This window comes from Engystomops pustulosus, chromosome 5 (assembly GCF_040894005.1).
Source record: "Engystomops pustulosus chromosome 5, aEngPut4.maternal, whole genome shotgun sequence".
Taxonomy (NCBI): domain Eukaryota; kingdom Metazoa; phylum Chordata; class Amphibia; order Anura; family Leptodactylidae; genus Engystomops; species Engystomops pustulosus.
In genome coordinates, this window is record NC_092415.1 from 152,789,311 (window position 1) to 152,810,363 (window position 21,053).

A 21,053-nucleotide genomic window follows, 5' to 3' on the forward strand; every position below is an offset into this window, starting at 1 on the left:
CTGATACATTTGCCTGGAAAAGAAATAAATGCAGCCGGCAAATTTTCACATGTGAAAATTTGCAGGCTGTAGTGATTGCGCAGGCATGGGGACAGTGTTTTTTTTTTTTTTTTAATTGAGGCCACGCAAAGGGAATATACAGGCTGATATGGGACCAGGGCCGGTTCTAGACAAAGTGGGGCCATGGGCAAAACTAAAAGTGGGGCCCCAAAATAAAACTATTTTATGACCAGTCACAGTCAGAAAGAGGCTCCTTTAGTATGTTAAAACAAACTGTAATATGGGAGAATTTTTATAGGAGATAGATAATAAATGATCAGATTACAGGAGATATATAACTAGACAGATAGATATATAGACAGGAGATAGATGATAAGTATCTTCACCCGGTAATTCAACGAAGGGCTATCAACCCTTTCACCATCAGGCATTTCTGGATATCTCTTATTGCGTTATTGACCAGAGCAATTTTTTTTAATTTTGACGTTTAATAATAAAATGGAAATTACAGCAAAAAGAATTAAAGTAAGCCCAACAAACCAGATATTTTCTGAAAGCAGACACTTGCCCCATTTTCAAAATTGCATTAGAGTTTATAGACATAGGCGCCTTCATGCAATTTTGATTCAAACTGAAATGTTTTATAAAAAATACTTAAAATGTGACTTTGATGGCAAAAAATGTGCTCCAAACAGAAAACATTTACCTTCACATCTCCTAAATGTAATAGATGGACATGTGTAGAGTTCACAAATGTCCCATAATGATACATTCACATAACTAAATCCACATAATATCACTAAAACTGTAATAACTAGATATCTGCTTTTCAGCTAGAAATTTTAAGCCAGTCACAACCTGCAAAATATAGCAATAAAACAGAAAAAAAAAGTAAAGGTGCCATAAAACCAATATAATTTTGAAAGCAGACAACCAGGCGATGCATTTGGCAATTAACATTCAAAATTTCCTATATGTAGAAATCCAGATACTTATATAAAGAAAATATACTTTCCTAAAACAGTAAGATGTCAGGAGATCATACAGACCCCACATGTGTATATTCACCAAAATATGCAGCAAAGGGAACGTTAAATCCACAGGAGACACCAAACTATTTTTGCAGAAAATTGCACAGATATATCATTGTTGCTCCCTTACACAATGGTAACCTAATTAAATAACTATATATCCATGAACCAAGCTAATGAGATAATAAAAGTCACTTTTACATGTCGCCAATGTATTAGCTGCAAAATATCAGAACCCTCCGTGCTTCATAAGAATTTGAGTGAGAACGTCATAACATAGGTGTAAATAATGGAAGATGGTGTAAAATAAAAATTTTACATGTGTGTGTTTTAGCTTTATGGACATGTTCTGGGTCACAGAGTTAATATATAATAGCAACATTAGGGGAAGAGCATCAAATGTTCATCCTATCAGTCAATTTTTTGCAAAAAGAAAACAATCACGAAATAAAAGGCAATAAAAGAGAAAGTGTGTTCTTAGATAGTTCTGCATAGAGAAGGGTTAAAAACATGAATATTAGTTGATATTATCCCTTATCAAAATGTAGTAACATATAAAGTGAATATTTCCATTATCTGTGAGGTGCAGCAGCTCCTGTGTGCAGCAAATTCTCCTTGTAGACTGATGGCTAAGAATCTGGAGGGGGGACAATTCAGAAGGCTGTATCTCTGGCTCTGTGACACATAGAACATCACTTCTTTTTTCTTTGAAAGAAGAGAGTCTCCTCTTTCATATGAATCTAAATTTGTGTTTCTAAGTGTCAGGAAAACGGAGATATTAACAGTTAAACTGCCGTCGGGAGTGATTTTTACATATTAAAATGGCACCTGATATTCTCACTTTAAACCTGAATATCTCTGGATCCATGGCACCTAGAAACAAAATTCAAGATTCTTTTGAAAGAAGAGATTCTCCCTTTCAGGAGGCCCTTAGCAATTGCCCACTTTGCCTATCCATAGCGCTGGCCCTGTATGGGACCCTAGTCCACAGGTCCATACAGACCTATAGTTGGTTTAGGGTCCCAAATTGATTCTGTCAGGTCCCCTTCAAGGTAAATCAGGGAATTATGTATCAGTAATGTTTTATATTTTGTAATGCCTGGGAGCTTCTGACTTCGTACATAGCAATATGAATAATAAAGTGGTGATTTGTTGAGATAAAAACCTAAGATGAAGAAGGTGGCTGAATTGGCCAATAACAGGGAGTCATAGACACAGCAACCTTCATTTGCATCAGGGTACAGAGACAAGTATGGAAACCCTCTCCTTGTGTTGGAACATAATTAGAAGTGAAATCTACCAGCCGACTTCAGTTTGATAAAACCAGGGACACTTACTCAGATCCAGGCACAGTGAATGTAGTAATCTTATTTTTATTATCCATGGCCTCATCCCTTCTAAAATCAACTTTAAACATTATGCTAATGAGACCCTCTGTGCTGAAGATTCACAGACTGTTACAGTGTGCAAGGAACAGGTCTTCCCTTTCCACTGTGTGCTGAAACTTCCTCTGTTGCAGTGGCAATGCAACTGGTAGAGGGAGGGGGAAGTGCTGAGGGAGCTGAGGGGTGGGGTGAGATAGCCTAATAGCCTATAAATTTGCATCAAAGAGGGACTCTAGTAAAACCCCACAGAGCCCTTCAAACTCATTAGCATAATTGTAAAAGTTGATTTTAAACAACTCCTTCAATTTAGAAGTTTTCAATAGGGAGGTAATTTGGTGGGCAATGTGTGGTGTTAAAGAAAGTATTGTCAATGCAGCACTGTAGAAAAATGCATCAAGAGCCCTCTAGAGCTACTTTAGTGCCACCCTCAAGCCTTTTAGTCCTGACTCCAGGCAAACAGTCTGGACTAAAGGGGAGGCACTAGGCAGCAGTTTACGTGGGCAGAAAGGCTTTGGCTTGCTGTGTAGTATTTCCCACTGATTCCCATAACTTTAAAAACATAGGGGGGAAAACAACACTGCTTCTACGACAGTTTTTTGAAGGAGCAGTAAAATAATTGAAAATTCTTGTGCATTGCAAGAATTAGCATTTATTATATGACTACACTTCCTCCATTTCACAAGAGGAGTGCGGGAACAGTTGGAGTGGGAGGGGTGGCCGAGCATGGGACATACCTGGTTGGACCTGGCATTTTATAAATTCCCCCCATAATTTCCACTGATCGCTTAATTGAATTGTGAACAATGATAAAAATAACTGGGGTTAGGGAAAGAATGAAGGAGTTAAAATCCAAGTGAAAGCAGCATACTGCAATTTACTATTCCACAGACCAGAAGTGCACCAGCCAAATAATGAACATTTGGTGACATCAATTCCTTTTTTTATTGTTACCAACTATCTGAACATCAGTGGCGTAACTAGAAGCTGATGGGCCCCAGTGCAAAGTCTATGCCAGGCCCCCGAATATAACGTATGGTTTATAGTAATAGTTTTCTCATATGGGAAAGTGACACCATATGGGCCCCCTAAACCTCTTGGGCCCGGGTGTGATCGCAATCTCTACACCCCCTCAAGTTATGCCCCTGCTGAACATCCTTGTTACAAACAAAAAGGTGCTGGTTGCTATCCCTAACTGCAAATGGACTTTGCTCTGGCTCACAGTGCTCCATTGGTTCTGAAGCCATGTCCCATATCTTTTAGATACAGTGTTCATTTTAACTCTGCTTAATGCAATGTCATTGGCTTATAGGTTCATGACTTATAAATATATTGCTTTGCAATTAATAATAGAACAACCCAATTGTGATTTTTGTTGTAGAAGAGTATTGTAAAGGCCACTCATTAAAAGACCCCACGATAAATCTGTGATTGTGAATAACAAATGCACATGCCCACAACATTTAACAAATATCAGTAATAAATGCAATAACTGTAGACATTTGTTCAGTTTGTTTTATGCAGCTTTGACATTGTTATGAAGACTGATGTTATCTAGTTCAATGGGAGCTTTCGGTAGGTAAGTAGTGAAGTGAAACTGCCATAATAGATTAGCATATTCTCATGTATACATAAAAATTACATGTGCATCATGGGGACTATTTGTAAAATGAATGTGCGCTATGAACCATTTAAATCCCTATATAGAAAAGTGACGGCACATCAAGAACAGTCATTGAGGTAGAAAAATGGAAAACTAACTAAATCTGTGTAGAGAACACTCTCCGCTATAAACCTAAGCAGGATTATTGCTTCAAAGATCCCGAATCAATACTTGGGTTTGTACTCAAGTTGAATTTGTATGTAAGTTGGTACTGTATATTTTAGAATTGTAGCTCCAGACCAAAATTTTTTTGTCCCTTGGATAATTGGATTTAAAATTTTTTTGCTGTAATGTGACTAAGGATTATCAATAAAGCTTCATTGCATACACCTTACAGCTAATAATCGCAGCCTGGGGGTTAAGTAAAGCATTCAGAGAGCTTCACCAGAGGTCACAGTGGGCAGAGAGGTCCGTCTGTAACTAAGGGTCGTCTGTAAGTCTGGTGACTGCCTGTACATGATGGTGTCTGCGCCAGTTTTGTGTCGCGGCTGCATTGTGTGCAGAAAAAATGTGCACCTAAAGGGGCTTGTTAGTGCTTAGTCCAAGTTTGCACCACATTTATTACTGAATAGCACCACTATTCTTCAACTTGAATAATGTGCACCGAAAAAAAAAAGGGTGCACTCTTCCCAAGCAGTGCAGACGCCACCAGATTTATGAAGGCCATGCACCAGTTCTATTTAATGCGAACCTGTCACCAGGGACCTTTTTTTCACTAAAGGCACGTTGTAGAAGCCCATTGCAACTACATTGCAAATATGACTTTCTGCCTTCTCTAAGCATTTGCATTACAATATAATTCTGTGTTATAACTTACCTTGCACCCCGACAGAATCCTCTGTGTAGTCCCAGCGTTTGGGCTTTGGTCTGGATGCATTTCAAAAAACAACAAGAGACTTGTCTGTGCTGCAGACTGCTCAGCTCTTGGCCCCAACCTTTGTGCTCCAGTACAACTACTCCCTCCCCCACTATTGTCAGCTCACCAGGCTATGAGCTCTGTGAGGAGCGAGGAGCTGTGCAGGAGCACAAAGGTGGAGGCCAAGAGCTGAGCAGTCTGCAGCACAGACAAGTTTTGAAATGCATCTGCCGCACTCTGCACACTCCACAGGCAAACTACACTATGTACTAGTTGCACTAGTTTTGATAAATGTGGGCCAATGTACCCCAAAACAAGTGCAAACTAAAACTAGACACATTGCACCCCTTTTTATATATTTGGGCCAGTAGATGCTGCATTCATACATTTTCATATGTGTTTTCCGTGTGGCACACGGACTACCCCACCTCCCGCTATCCAAGAGCTGCGAAAATCAATCCATGGGGACCAAGTCTTGGTGTATCTATCAATCTGTGAATCTGCCAATCCCTTCATAGCTCTCATCTCCTCCATTCTCATTATAGGGTTCAGCACTTCTGCCCATTGAGCCCTTGAAGGGCAAACACTTGACTTCCAGAGTCTGGGAATGATCTGACGAGTAGCAGAAATACAGTGTCTCAGAAAGCCTTTCTTTACCGGTGAAATAGAACCAGGGATCATAGACAATAGCCCAATCTCTGGAAGTAGTGTAATAGTATCTGACCATAATTTATTGTACAGTGCAAAAACCACTTCCCACAGGTCTCTAACCCCAGGGCAGGACCACCAGATATGCAACATGGAACCATGTTCCCGTTTACACCTCCAGCAGGTGTCAGACACCGAAGGGAACATCTTATGTAGTTTTGCTGGGGTTCGGTACCACCTGGCCATGATTTTGAAATTCGTCTCCCGGATTTGTGACGGAATAGAGAGTTTATGGGTCAAAACAGCTGCCTTATCCCAATCCTCCTCAGAGAATGTTTTGTTCAATGCTCTCTCTCATGCATGTCTGTAAGGAACAGGCATTTTCTTAACCCTCTCCCTCAGCAACCACCGTAGACTGTAGAGATCATATGTCTAGGAGCAGCCTTGTTCGTGTATATCTCTTCTATAAATGTCAGGACCTTCCAGTGCATGTCGTAGCTGTACCACCGAGTTTGACGGAAGTCCAAAAAGTCAGGATTCAGGTCTCGCAGGGGACACTTTGGATCCATAAATATTGGTGACATAGGGCCAAGTATAGAAGTCAGGTTGTGACGTCTCCTCATCTTGTCCCAGCTACCAAGAAGTATTATATAGAGGCTTGTGAGGAGAGGATACGTCTCAATTTGTGGCGGACAGCCAGAGGGATGCCATCAAAGGAGTTGAAGTTAAAGGAGCTTCCAGCATCATCCATAGCTTAGAAGATGAGCTCAAAACAGCATCCGCTAGGCAGCTTCATAATATAAACCTATATCAGGCAAAACCGCCCCTCCTAACTCTTTAGGCCTGGTGAGGAGGTTGTGTGACATCCGGGGTCTGGAGGAGTCACATATAAACCCTGATATTACCCTTCTAAGTCTATTATAAAAGGGAGGAGCCACGTGTAGGGGGATTGTTTGGAAGAAATAAAGTCGTTTTGGCAAAATGTCCATTTTAATTACACTAATCCTTCCAAACCAAGAGAGCGAAAGGCACTTCCGAGCGAGAAGATCCTTCTCAATTGAAGTTAAAAGGGGCTGATAGTTAACTTGAAAAAGATGAGACAAATCTGTTGGGATTTGTACCCCCAAATACGTAATGGCACTCTCGGCCCACCGGAAGGGGAACTCGGCCTTAATATCTACCAATAGGGTATCAGGAAGGTTGACATTGACTATTTCGGCCTTGGTGAGATTCACCTTGAAGTTAGATCTTTTGTGCTGTTTCAGTTTGTCCTGTTATGATTTATTAGGCTCCATTTGGCCAGAGCAAATGGCTGAAGCGAAACTTTGCTTTACAACCAGCCAGTATGAGGGGCTGGGGCAGTGAGGTTCCAAACTCCAGGGAGTCTGTTTGATCAGAGAAACATTCTCTTCATTAAGTGGGGAAATTTACACCTTAGGCCGGAGTGTGGTTTAGGAAGGGGGATGAAAAAACAGCAGACTATGTGGATTTTTTCCTCCAAAACTCAGACAATGGGAAATATCATAGCTGTCCATAACTGGGGCTTAATTTATAACTATGGGTCCTCAGTTACATGGGACAGTTATGGGGTCTACATATGCTCCTGGAGTGAGAATCGGAAGCCTAACTCCAGGGGAAGTCAGACGATATCAGAACACCCCAGATATTAGGCTAAGACACCCGAGTTTGGTATGGTGTTAATGGGAATAAGGTACCCAATTGATTGGAAGCAATGGCACAATTGTGTCATCTTCCAATCAAAAGTTCTGAGGTTTTAATAAAACCCCAGACCCAGAAAGTACCTCACTGATGGGAGGGGAATAGAAAAACTCCCCCTCACAGTGACATCACAGCCAGGGGTGGGGGTCAAAAATCCCCTGGGTTTAAATTATTGTAGAAGCCACATGCCTTGGTTCAGTATAGGGGAATCTATTCACTAGAAAACTGGATCGCTGTCTATGCCTTGTCCTTGGGCCAAAGAATTTCTACCTATTTCAATAGCAAGAGTTTTTTGTGTCCTTTTACCATAACTGTTTGTAAGTATCGTATGTGTATTGTTTTTATCTTTATTATTTTATCTGACAATTTTATTCTTTGGGTGCACTGTATTTTGTTACGTAAATTAAAGTGTTAACTTTAGTAAGTCTCTGCTTGTAGCCTTTAAGAATCTGAGTCTCCGAAGGGAATTACGTTACCAGAGGTCACTTTTAACACAGTCTATGTAGTAAGCGATTGTATGCTCTGTGTGAACCTATCATTTTAATATAGTATAAGTAGTGAGTGCATGTGCTGTGTAAATCATCAGTGTGCATTGTCTGTGTGGAGGAGGTGTCTACGGCCTTCTTTGCGTAAGTAACTCGTGTGTGGTGGCAGTGGATTGACTGGGTGCCGAGATTGAGTAGAGTAAATTTAGAGTTAGGATGCCATTTTGTGGAAGTGAGCGTAGCTTTAGGGCTAAATTCTGGGACTCCATAAAGTAGGTGTACCCCGTGTGTGAACTGCGATGAGTGGGGTTCGTGACAAACAATAATGGCCTTTTTTGTGTTTTGAATGTGTCATTCCCCTTGCGCATTAAGGCTACATTCACAATGCCGTATGGAGGACGTATATACGGCCGACGTATATACGGCCGATATTCGTCCTCCATAGACGGCAATGGGCGCACGGCGCCCTACGGGAGCGGTATGGTGCCGCACATGTACGGCACCGTACCGCTCCGTACCCGGGAAAAAGATTGGACCTGTCCTATCTTTACCCGTAGAACGGCGCCGTGCGCCATTACTTCCTATGGAGAGGGGTGGAGGTGAGCTGCGCTCACCTCCTCCTCCTCTCCCCGTGCACTGCCGTTGCCCGCTACGGTACGGTACGGGCGGGCAACGGCAGTGTGAATATAGCCTAAATGTCAGTACATTTCTACATGTGATGCTATTATTATGGTGATATCAAATATGTATAGGTTTTTATATTTTTGATAAAAACTTTTAGATTTCGTGTTGCCTCTTTAGATTCAGCATAGTATCATGGGATGGAATGTTTTAAGCATATGTCAGGGGACACTTGATCTTGACCCCATATCTAACAATTATTCTCAAATATACCGTACATTTAAATCAGAACAATTATAAAGTCAGCAAAACAGTCAATCCAATTCAATAAACTAAGTACTAGTTCAGCACTGGCAAGATCTATGTCCTTAATCTGTCACCAGGAAAGGCAATGTATAGACTATGGAATACTAAAACCGAAGCTCTTCTGAAAAATACAGGTCTTACCTCTGACAAGTCCGTCGTAGTCCAGGGAGTGCACCATCACTAGGTCACACATAATGTTCATCACCATATCAACTATTTGATTCTTCAATAACACATATCACAGCCCCTATAGAAGTCTATGAAACTTGGTGACAGTGCAGTGAGCACATACTGGGCCAGATTTACTTACCGGTCCCTGCGAAATTCCCGAGGTGCGTTCCGCGACGAGAATGCACAGCTGCCGTGATTCACTACGAGCGTGCGCCCGATATCCTGCATCTGTCGCTTCTCCAATCAGGGCCGCCGGAGTTCACCTTCTTCTTACCAATGTATGTAGGTGCTTGGCTTGCGACACAATTTAAATGTTAAATCCCGCGGGTTTGTCCGAATCTGTTGGATCGTCCAATGGCCCGCCCCCAATTAGAATCGCATGAAAGTCGGCGTGACTGCGACACAATTTGATCGCGTGCAACACAATCCCATTTGAAATCCCTGTTTCCATTGTAAATAAGCCCCAGTGTGTCACTACACTGTGACGGAGCCGGGCACCCTCTGTGCAAAATATAGGACTTGTCCTATAATTTGCTGAAATATGGCGTTTCGCAGCCTTCCTCTTATGCCTGGGTTACAGCCCGGGAGAGCACACTATGGGGCAGATTTACTTACCCGGCCCATTCGCGATCCAGCGGCGCGTTCTCTGCGCTGGATTCGGGTCCGGCCGGGACTTAATAAGGTAGTTCCTCCGCCGTCCACCAGGTGGTGCTGCTGCGCTGAAAAGCATCTGAACGCGCTGGAGTTCACCGACTCGGGCTGAGTGAAGGAAAGCGCGTCCCGAGCGACACATTTTCCGTTCTTAAATGCGGCGGTTTTTCCGAATATGTCGGGTTTTCGTTCGGCCACACCCCCTGATTTCCGTCGCGCGCATGCCGGCGCCGATGCGCCAAAATACGATCGCGTGCGCCAAAATCCAGGGGCAATTCAGGTACAATCGGCGCAAATCGGAAATATTTGGGTAACACATCGGGAAAACGCGAATCGGGCCCTTAGTAAATGACCCCCTATGTGTGTTTGTGCATGAGACATAACTATGAGTAAAGTGAATTGGTCTCTATCACCCTGGATTCTGCATTAGTTTTTCTGCCTAGTGCGCCACCATCAGGTCTTCTGGTGTACTTATGTGTCCATGTCCTCATTGGTATCCCATTCTGACACATCTTGCAGTAGAAGTCACTTTCCTATTATCCATACAAATCCCTCGTATTTAAGTCCCAGAGCCTTCAAAATGAAGGACATAGATGTTTAAATTAATTCTTTTGGCTGAATATAACACAACAATATTGTATCTTGGATCCAATACCTGGCCCTTGAAATTACACACCCATAGGACAGGAGCGGCACATAAAACACTTACAATGGATTGATGAGATTGTTGCTCTCATTAGTTTAAGTGGAGTAACCTCATTTAGGAAGCAGTAAAAAGCAATGGATAGTCAAAAAACAATCACATTACTTCTTCCACATTAGCTTAAGTATTTATTGGGTTGGGAAGAAATGCATCTGTCTTGAGAATGGACTATACTCCATGCAGGAAATGGAGGATACAGCTTTCATAGGCCTTCAGCTTGAAATAATACATCAAATCTGTTCTTTGAATATGTCATGGAGTAATAAAAAGTGAAAGGTCTCCACCTCAATAATAAGCATGTTTTACTAGTCAGGAGACAGGATTTTCTCTGCTTGTTATATATAAATCCTGCTCTAAGCGATATAAAACTATGTGGGGTTGGATTTATGAAGGCTTGGAGTGGTGTACAAGAATTGAAAAAGTTGCATTGCCAGGAATTGCAACTTTTTCCCTCCAGGCCCAGTGGGTGGGAAGGGGCATGTAGTGGGTCGTGACTGGCCTAACAGCGGGCTGATGTATTAGCTATAACTTTCACCAGTTCTTGGCGCAAGTTAAATGGCTATTCTATTCACAATGTGCCATGGCTTGATAAATACCCCCCTTTGTATAACAAAGCTAAGCTTGTCTACCTCTACAATATCCTGCTCATTATATAGAAGTTGTTTACAAGCAGTACAATGTACAATAATAAAGGCTGACACCTCAGCAGAGTCAACTTGACTTGTCAGCCACCACTGGTCACTTACCTGCTGAGACCCCAATTGATAGATATGACCTACTCGAGACAGATGCATCAGGGAACTGTATATCACACCACCTGGCTAACTGACACCTTTTCCCACCAACGTTTTCAACCGTGATGTGACGGGTGTTAAAAAAATGTAAGATTAATTTCCCAAATGGGCCAGAAAAACAAGAACATTTTCATAATTTTTTTGACACCAGAATTCTGCAGTCCATCCCCCAGTGACATGTATCAGCACTACTATTGCATCTGTCTGTCATTCCTCTCCTCCTGTTTCATGGTGTGATATTTATAGTTTATTGTCAATCAGCCATCTAAAGCTTTGTGCCTAAATGATTAGTCTGCAGAAACTGACAATCCCATGGGATGTGGAAGTGCTGTGTGGAAAACTGCAGTAGAATGGTTGAAGAGAGCAACAAACAGGATACATCATATAAAGTATATAGACTTATTTATGGACAAATGAATAAGGAGAAACAAATACACAAGAATTCAGTGATAGGCTTTTAAGAGCATTATCTGATTCTCATTTTACCATTATCTGCTTCTGCCGTTTATGTTTGCTAAGGAAGGATGACCTTTATTACTTGTATGTCTCCAGTCTTAAACAATGAGAATAGATGACCTTGAAATTTATTCCCCAAGGCTCCTCTTCAATGAAACTTTTATTTGCTGACTTTTACAGACATTATAGCATGCTATGTTCAGGTTTCCAGTGTTAATACTCCTATGTACTCTACCCTTTGCTATGTATATTACTAAATGTATATTACATATTTCTATGTCAAAATATATCAAATATATATTTAGTGAATTTAGTTGTTTGTTCTCTGTTTCATATTTACAGTATGTATTAGTCAATGCTCCTAATTACCATTGAAAAGTATTAACAGACATACAGTTATGGTAATTTATGAGCAGGGACTGCTAGCTATCATGTAAGGGACATAACAACAGCAGAAGCAGCCAAAGCGACTGCTACGGGGCCCGCAGAGCATAACATGTTTAGTATATATCAGTGAAATCTTCTACATTACACAGCTAAATCCGGGGAGGGGACGGCAGGACTAGGAATCTCTCATCGCTAGCTTTCTACTGTCTACTTCTTCCATGTGGACTGCAGTTACCTGCAAAGATATCTGCCCTCAACCTACCTGTGATAAGAAGACTGCCTGGCAATGGGGGAAGGGAGCCCCATTCAGAAGTCTGCTATAAGGAGCCCCATTCAGAAGTCTACTATGGGGAGCCCCATTCAGAAGTCTGCTATGGGGAGCCCCATTCAGAAGTCTGCTATGGGGAGCCCCATTCAGAAGTCTGCTATAGGGAGCCCCATTCAGAAGTCTACTATGGGGAGCCCCATTCAGAAGTCTGCTATGGGGAGCCCCATTCAAAAGTTATGTAGACTGTGTGTGTTTTTTTCATGCAGAAATTGTTGCTTAATGCAGAAAATAAAATAATGATAATGTCACTTTTCTTGTGCCTCCTTGTAAAAGTATAATTTCCTCCTATAGCCCTTTTTTTGCCAGAAAGAATAGAATTTACCTTGTTTGTTGGCAGACATTACAAATCCAGGCCTTCTCTTTCTTTTGGTAAGAGCTGCAGTTCTTGCAGATGTTAAACTTGCAGTCCAGACACTGCCGCTTAGAGTTGATCAGAAAGGTGAAGGGCGAGCAGCATCTGATGCAGCAGTGTTCATTAAACTTTTGATGCTTTGACAAAATGGAGCACTTATTGCCCTCTTCATCCAGCTTCTGCTTTAGTTCACTAAAGAAGGGAGAGCAAATGATTTTAAAAATGATTGTAGAGAATCCAAAGAAATAATCCAAGATGTATTTTGTATGTCATAATAACATGTAACACGTAACACATACAGACAAACAGTATATAACTATGTGTTGCTGATATTGTGTTTATATAGTATGGCCTCAAGAAAGAACTGGAGCGAATCCTTGAGATTCTACTTTTTCTGATATCTCAAGAAACTTAACATGACTATGTTGCTAAGTAGGGCCGGCACCAGCACTGGGCATACCTGGGTAAATTCCGGGGGCCCAGAGTTGTTGGGGAGGCCCACATAAGGCTGTACATAAGGAATCCATGGGATTAGGGAGGTTGTAGCTAATGTATGCATAGTGTGAGGGAGGGGCTTATGTAAAATGACCACGACAGGGCTGTTTGGGATGATAGACTAGGGAATATTTTAGGGAATAGTTTCCTAGGTTTTAGTTTCTGCATTATTATTATTGTCACAGCATTAGGCAAAGGGGCCTAATGAGGCTCAGTCGCCCAGGGGCCTACTGAAACCTGGAGATGACCCTGTTGTTAAGCATCTGGTCGCTCGACTTTGGATTCCGCAAACTATAACAAACAGCAGTACCAGTCATTTGATCCCACGAAACTCATTCGGAGTGCATGTGCGATTTCTTGTACCAAACCTAGATTCACTGAGCTAAACAGACAAGTTCAGTTCAATGACTGGCGTGTTTGTTCTAGGAATTTCTGGAGTGCATGGAGAGAATTACTTGGAGTGGGCAACTACCTTTATGGGTAACCTGTAGATATTTGGAAGTCAGACAAAGTAGATACTTTGTATACATTAGATCTGGACATGTATACTAGTTACATAAATTAGGAATATATAGATGCATCAACATATTACAATTACAGCTGAATCAACTAGTTTTCTTCACTAAGTAGTAATAAAAAGTGGTTTGATATCTGAATCACAGTTTGGTCAAACATCCACACCATCATCCTCCAACACAAGTTCTTGGGAATCTTGCAACTGTACGTCTGCAACTGGGGCACGTGGATGGACCACAGAATACCAGCTAGGAGAGACATCATACAGCATGAGTGACTGTTCCGTGACTTTTGTCTGCAACAGATTTGTTGTTTGAAGGAGCGTGATGTGAAGGATTCTGAACTTTAAACAGAGGCAAAGATAATCCCATGGAAATTGAGGCACTGTCTGATATATTGACCAATGCCCCAACTTTGTGTGGCATATTTAGGCCTACAAGTATACCCTGTATACCCTGGCTCTTGCTTGCAACAGAAGAAGTTTTAGCAGGTAGAGACTGAACATGTCCTGTCCTTGCAACACCAGCTCCATCACCACCACCACCAGCAGCACCATGGCCATGTCCTTGTTCTTAATTCCTGCTTGCTTCATTTTAAAGCATCTTCAGTACTGTATGAGATATTGCTGAAATTAATACTGTACTGTGTGATGCAAATAGTACTAAGACTGGCAGTATAACAGAACACTCTATGATGCTTTAAATGCAAATAGTACAAAGACTGGTATTTAATGAAACACTGTCTTATGCTGTGAATGCAAATAGTACAAAAACTGGTCCTTTAATGGAACACTGTATGATACAAATAGTACTAAATCCGGTAGTGTAACGGAACACTGGATGATGCTGTACAGACAACCAGCTTGCCGAGTTTTCCTATACACGAACCTGAGGCCTGATGTCCAGCTATGGGGTAATGGGCCCGAACCTACCATGTTTGGTATGGACCCGAATTTGGGGGTGTGGGTTCCCTCAACACTAAACATTTGTATCAATGAAAAAAAAAATAAACTCAAATGTAATTGTAAAAAGGGCTTGTACCTATCACCTGCATCAAAAACAGTAAAACTTCATAAAGGGGAGAGTAACATAAGTATTTGCCATTCATCAACATGATATGTCAAGCTCCAGCAAATCCACCTCAGAATACTTCTATTTCTTTCTTGAGTAAAATATTCAATTGAAGTTACTGTCACAGGGATGATTTGCATATCTCCTGTAGACACTGCATTTTTTCCTTTATACAAAGCCAAGCTAAGATAGATACCAGCAAAAAAAAAAAAAAACAACACTAACAACACATATGTTAATTCCAAACACTTACCAGTACCTAAAAGGTTTAACTCATGTCAAGCTCCGAATATTCAGATCCTAGTGAACAGTATATTGAAACATGCAGAAAGCTTGCTTTTTCTCTACAATGCAGATATATGTTACCCATTGCCCATGAAATAAATCTGACACACACAGCATGAATGAGATAGCAGGGAGAGATTGCAGAATAATTCACAGCTCTAATGAGATTCTGTGAGAGGAAGAATGTATCAAACACACAATCCTCACAGCATCCATCAACTACAATCAGGCTGAAAAATGAGCAATCCCAGTTATAAGTCCCGATAGCAGTGAATGGGTTAAGCCAGCTGTGACATCATTGTGCGTGTTCACAAAATCACTGGAATACTAATTATCCCAGTCTATGCTATTTTCATAGCAATGATACACCCAGATAGTTATATTAACTGAATGCTTAATGGAGCATTCCGGAACAACATGTAACTATTTGCTTTTGCCACGATTGTTTCACATTGACACAACCTATTTACAATTAATTGGTAATAACTTATTTCAATAAACGGAAACTACTGAGACTTTATTGCGCCAGTCACAGAATATAAACAATTACGAGTGTTAATGATATAGAAAATAGCATTTTCCATTTCAGCAACTTTAATAACCTCATTTCAGATAAATATTCCTGCTATACTGTTAGAGGAGTTCTTCATACAAGAGGCGTTTAAAGGAAATCTACCACTTAGTAAGGGGCTTTTTAACCAAACATACCTTCAGACAGCATCTGTTATGCTGATACAGGAACGGATTTTGGCTTCTATTGTAACTAAGCATTTTCTGCAAAAACTCAATTATAAGTTTATGTAAATGATCCTCTGGTGCTCCTGATGCCGTCATATAGACGGCTCGGTGCTCTATTATTATTCTATGCATGCCATCGGTGTGCATGTCACAGCACGGCCTGCCCTCCCCTTCCCGGAGACTTCACTGAGCTCTGGCGCGCTAGCACTTGATAGTGTGCAGCCGACTGCTTTGCAGTGTGGCTGCACAAACTATCCGAAGACTCTGAACTGATAGAAGTCTCCAAACTAAGTGCTAGTATATGTGCGATACAGCTCTCGAGAGCTCAGTGACATCACCAGGTCTTGGGAAGAGGAAAGGGAGACGGCCATGCTTATGAAATGCACACTGGAGGCATGCATAATTAGGATAATAACAGAGCATGCGTGACGGCATGAGGAGCCACAGAGCATAATTTGCATTAACTTATAATTAATTTTTTGCAGAAAACTCCTAGTGACAGTAGAAGCTAAGATCAATTTCTATATCAGCATAACAAATGCTGTCTGAAGGTATGTTTAATTAAAAAAGCCGATTACTAATTGGTAGATTTCCTTTAAGTAATATTAAATATTCTTTTCTTAAATATCTGTGCTTATGAATTTACTAGAATTCCAGTTCAGGACATTTTCTAGGTGATTTGGCCACAACCGGTGGCACACAGCTGCACTGTATGCAATACATTTTAATGGATCAGTGCCCATGGACGTTATATATTAATTAACCACTCAACTAAGGTTCCATGCAAAAAAGATACCAAACTGAATCATATTGACTGTGAAAAATGCCTAGTTAATGTGCATGTAGCCTAACAAGACAAATCTCCTAAATGTGACTTGCCTCCCATTTTTTCCCCAAATTAGGGTTAACCTTTCCACTGAGCACATTGCACCATGTCCAAATCATTCCCTAAATGACATATCTTCTTGGTTCCTCAAATACTGTATAGTATCCCCAGCAAAGTATACCCCCCCCAGTGGCATTAAAAACAGTATAATGCCCCCCCCCCCCTGCATGCCTCTTAGTGGCCTTTCAAAACCATAATGTTCACCTCAGGGTTCTCTCTCACATTAAAAAGCCACTCAGCTTACCCTCTCAAGCCCCCAAAAAGTATGATCTTGTTGGCTTCCTACAATACATAATTCCCCTTTAGTGGAACGTGGGTCAGTGCAGTAATGTTAGACATCAGGGGTCCTTTGTAAATGCTGAAGAAGGGAGCTGAAGTCAATGATTGGACCACATGGGCCTAATGGTCCTCCAGTACACACACAGTGCTCATCACAAATAATATCTATCAATAAACCATTGTGGTGTGTTGAAAGGTGCCCACTGCCCGTGACTGCTGGTGTGAATATTATAAAGGTTTTACAGATGTTTTTCAATATCCATTGATAAATTGTTACTGACTTTTATTTAGTGCCGAAATTAGAGTTTGCTTCCAATTGCTAAAGCATTTGGGGAGTAACAATAGTAAGCTTTTCAAATGGTCCCAATAGAATATTTTAAGAGATTATGATTTGTAAAGCACTACAGAATATGATGGCACTATATAAATAAAGATTATTATTATTATTATTACTATTATTATTATTTGCAAGCACCAGGTTTCTGTGCATGTTACAATAAGGTCAACTTGCAACCACAATAGCAAATGAGTTCCAATGAGCTCATTTAACCTCTACCATGGCTTCAGAGGTCTGTGTTTATTATAATGTATGAATGTATGTCTTTGCCTACAGGAATTGGTACAAAGATTTGTGCTTATTACAAAGAAGGTTGCTGTGGATCAGTGACTATGGGATCAGAGCTGTGCTCATTAAAACTAAAGTATATACTTCAGTGCGGCATGGACCGCTACAGCAGACTGCTCATTCCATAGAATTACACTACGGCAGATTAGTTTCTGATCAATGAAGTTGTAATGCCCTCAAATAAAGGGGCGGCTCATGTATAATTGCACTTATTTCAGTTTTTTGTTAAAATTGTCGCATCAGAGATTTTTCATTTCAGAAAACCCATTGAGATTTGAATCCTGATGTAAACATCTATACTTTTTAGACTTTTTTAAATTCACAAATTTATGCCCAGGCCCAGCCCATGTACAAAACATGTTTGTCTGTGTGTGCTGGTCTCATAAAGAAGGTGCTAGAATATATTTCTGGGCTTTTGCTCGGTATTGTCCCAAAATTTTGGGAGTCCTTGCGTCATTCAGAAATATGGTCCAAAGAGTCCCTGTCTGCTGGCCACACTTCAGCGCTATTGCTGTAAGAACTTTTCTAGTCCCAGTACTGCTGTTCAGCCAGCAATGTGCTCAGTCTGTGTGATTGAACCAACATAAGTGTTTCCATGGCTACAATCCATGTAAAAAAGTACTCCTTTTTGACACAAAAATGCAAATGGTTCACAAAATGTTGCAAATATAAGAGGAAAAATAATGGAAAAGTCTAAGTTGAATGACTCCCTATAACAGTGATGGTGAACCTATGGCACGGGTGCCAGAGGTGGCACTCAGAGCCCTCTCTATGGGCACCTGAGCCATCAACCCAGCACAGAGTTCGCCAGACAGGACTCAAGGCCTCTTGCAGTCCCAGAGAGCCCAGGACCCTACAATGATAATCCAAACGTCTTCTTCTTTCTACTGTATTGGTGTCCTCAGGTGCCTATATACTTTAAACCTGTGAAAGAGCAGGGTGTAATATGTTACTGCTTAAATTGACGCATTGGCACTTTGCGAAAAATATGTGGGTTTTGGTTGTAGTTTGGGCACTCTGTGTCTAAAAGGTTTGCCATCACTGCCCTATAACATCTACTTCTTTTTTTAATGAAGGAATTCATCTTTACCAATATATTGTATTTCTTTACTCATCCAGTATTTATTGGGAGCCTCAGTGTTAGTCATTGCCTCAGGCTTCACAAATGAGCTACTTGTCAGACTATTTGGTAAAGCTGCCAGCTAAATGTTCAGGATTCTTTTGCCAATAACATGCATGTTTTTCTTGAAAGGTTTCAGAAGAGAGATGCCAACAAATTAAGCTAAGTAAAAGTGATTGCACAAAGTAATACCAGGGATACCATGAAGAAATGAACAAAGACTGCAAAGAATTTTACCATATACTGTCCACTCTGTGCAAATCGATGTGTCTCCACAGTTATGTACGGTACTACAAACCGTGGATAGTCTGAGACTCCACCCAAAGTTTATGGATTCAGCACCATAATTTTTCCAGGGTGGATGCTGTTCTGTGACATGTAACACTGCCATCCAGTGAATAAGGTCCTGTACAATGCAAACACTTTCAGTACAATATTTTATTCATCATAAAGCACGTCCCTGTTGTCACAGGCCATTAATATGTTATCCTCATCTAGCTCCTGCTGACAACTAAATGACAGCAAAGCTTTATCTTTTTCCCCTAAGTGACCATGGGCATCCATGTGAACTTACTGTATCCTTTAAAATCCAGCTTTCAAGCTCTCTCCATTGTCACTTACACTCAAATGTGATCTGAAACTGTCATTTACTTGCTCTTGCTTTGTTTTGTCATATTCCACAGAGTCAAAGCTACAGTATGCTGTATACATTCATTTGTGTTTGTCAATGTTTATAAATGGTACAAAATATTCATATTGTTTTTATATATTCTGATCAGAAAGATTTGAGCCATTAAAAATGTCCAAATGACCAAGAACTGCTATTATTTGATGGAAATGGAATATTACAGGGATTTTCAGATCCTGTATTTCATACCCACGTTATTCTGATGTTGATGACCTATCCCTCTTAAATTCTATCGATTCTAGTCTGAACACTTTGTTCCTAGCAGCCTTAATTTATAGTTACCACACAGTTTGCCTACTGAGGACTTTACTCTGATTTGATAGACAGAATCTCACTCCACTCACATTTCTGCCCTGTCTGCATGCCAGAGAACTGATCCAATCATCTTCTGGTTCAAGACTATGACATCTCATGAAAGATTTCCAGACTTATTGCTCCCTGCTTGCGGTAGTCTTATTTGGAGCTACCTGGCGTTCATCTTCACTTCTGTATCTTGGTTTCTTTCACCCTTTTCCTGTTTTCTGAACATACCTTTGCCTACTGATTTTGTACTGCATTTGTCCATTGGGTGAAACTGTCATTTACTTGCTCTTGCTTTGTTTTGTCATATTCCACAGAGTCAAAGCTACAGTATGCTGTATACATTCATTTGTGTTTGTCAATGTTTATAAATGGTACAAAATATTTATATTGTTTTTATATATTCTGATCAGAAAGATTTGAGCCATTAAAAATGTCCAAATGACCAAGAACTGCTATTATTTGATGGAAATGGAATATTACAGGGATTTTCAGATCCTGTATTTCATACCCACGTTATTCTGATGTTGATGACCTATCCCTCTTTAATTCTATCGATTCTAGTCTGAACACTTTGTTCCTAGCAGCCTTAATTTATAGTTACCACACAGTTTGCCTACTGAGGACTTTACTCTGATTTGATAGACAGAATCTCACTCCACTCACATTTCTGCCCTGTCTGCATGCCAGAGAACTGATCCAATCATCTTCTGGTTCAAGACTATGACATCTCATGAAAGATTTCCAGACTTATTGCTCCCTGCTTGCGGTAGTCTTATTTGGAGCTACCTGGCGTTCATCTTCACTTCTGTATCTTGGTTTCTTTCACCCTTTTCCTGTTTTCTGAACATACCTTTGCCTACTGATTTTGTACTGCATTTGTCCATTGGGTGAAACTGTCATTTACTTGCTCTTGCTTTGTTTTGTCATATTCCACAGAGTCAAAGCTACAGTATGCTGTATACATTCATTTGTGTTTGTCAATGTTTATAAATGGTACAAAATATTTATATTGTTTTTATATATTCTGATCAGAAAGATTTGAGCCATTAAAAATGTCCAAATGACCAAGAACTGCTATTATTTGATGGAAATGGAATATTACAGGGATTTTCAGATCCTGTATTTCATACCCACGTTATTCTGATGTTGATGACCTATCCCTCTTTAATTCTATCGATTCTAGTCTGAACACTTTGTTCCTAGCAGCCTTAATTTATAGTTACCACACAGTTTGCCTACTGAGGACTTTACTCTGATTTGATAGACAGAATCTCACTCCACTCACATTTCTGCCCTGTCTGCATGTCAGAGAACTGATCCAATCATCTTCTGGTCCAAGACTATGACATCTCATGAAAGATTTCCAGACTTATTGCTCCCTGCTTGCGGTAGTCTTATTTGGAGCTACCTGGCGTTCATCTTCACTTCTGTATCTTGGTTTCTTTCACCCTTTTCCTGTTTTCTGAACATACCTTTGCCTACTGATTTTGTACTG

At 40.6% G+C, this 21,053-nt stretch overlaps 1 protein-coding gene across 4 annotated transcripts in view; it reads right to left on the minus strand.

Moving 5' to 3' along the window:
• MYRIP (myosin VIIA and Rab interacting protein) overlaps nucleotides 1–21,053 on the minus strand; it is a 285,392-nt gene that overhangs the window by 113,138 nt on the left and 151,201 nt on the right. For all 4 annotated transcript variants that reach the window (XM_072153450.1, XM_072153451.1, XM_072153449.1 and 1 more), the window contains one exon: nucleotides 12,524–12,745. In XM_072153450.1, coding sequence (XP_072009551.1) covers nucleotides 12,524–12,745 — 222 coding nt within the window. The remainder of the gene's footprint in view (nucleotides 1–12,523; nucleotides 12,746–21,053) is intronic.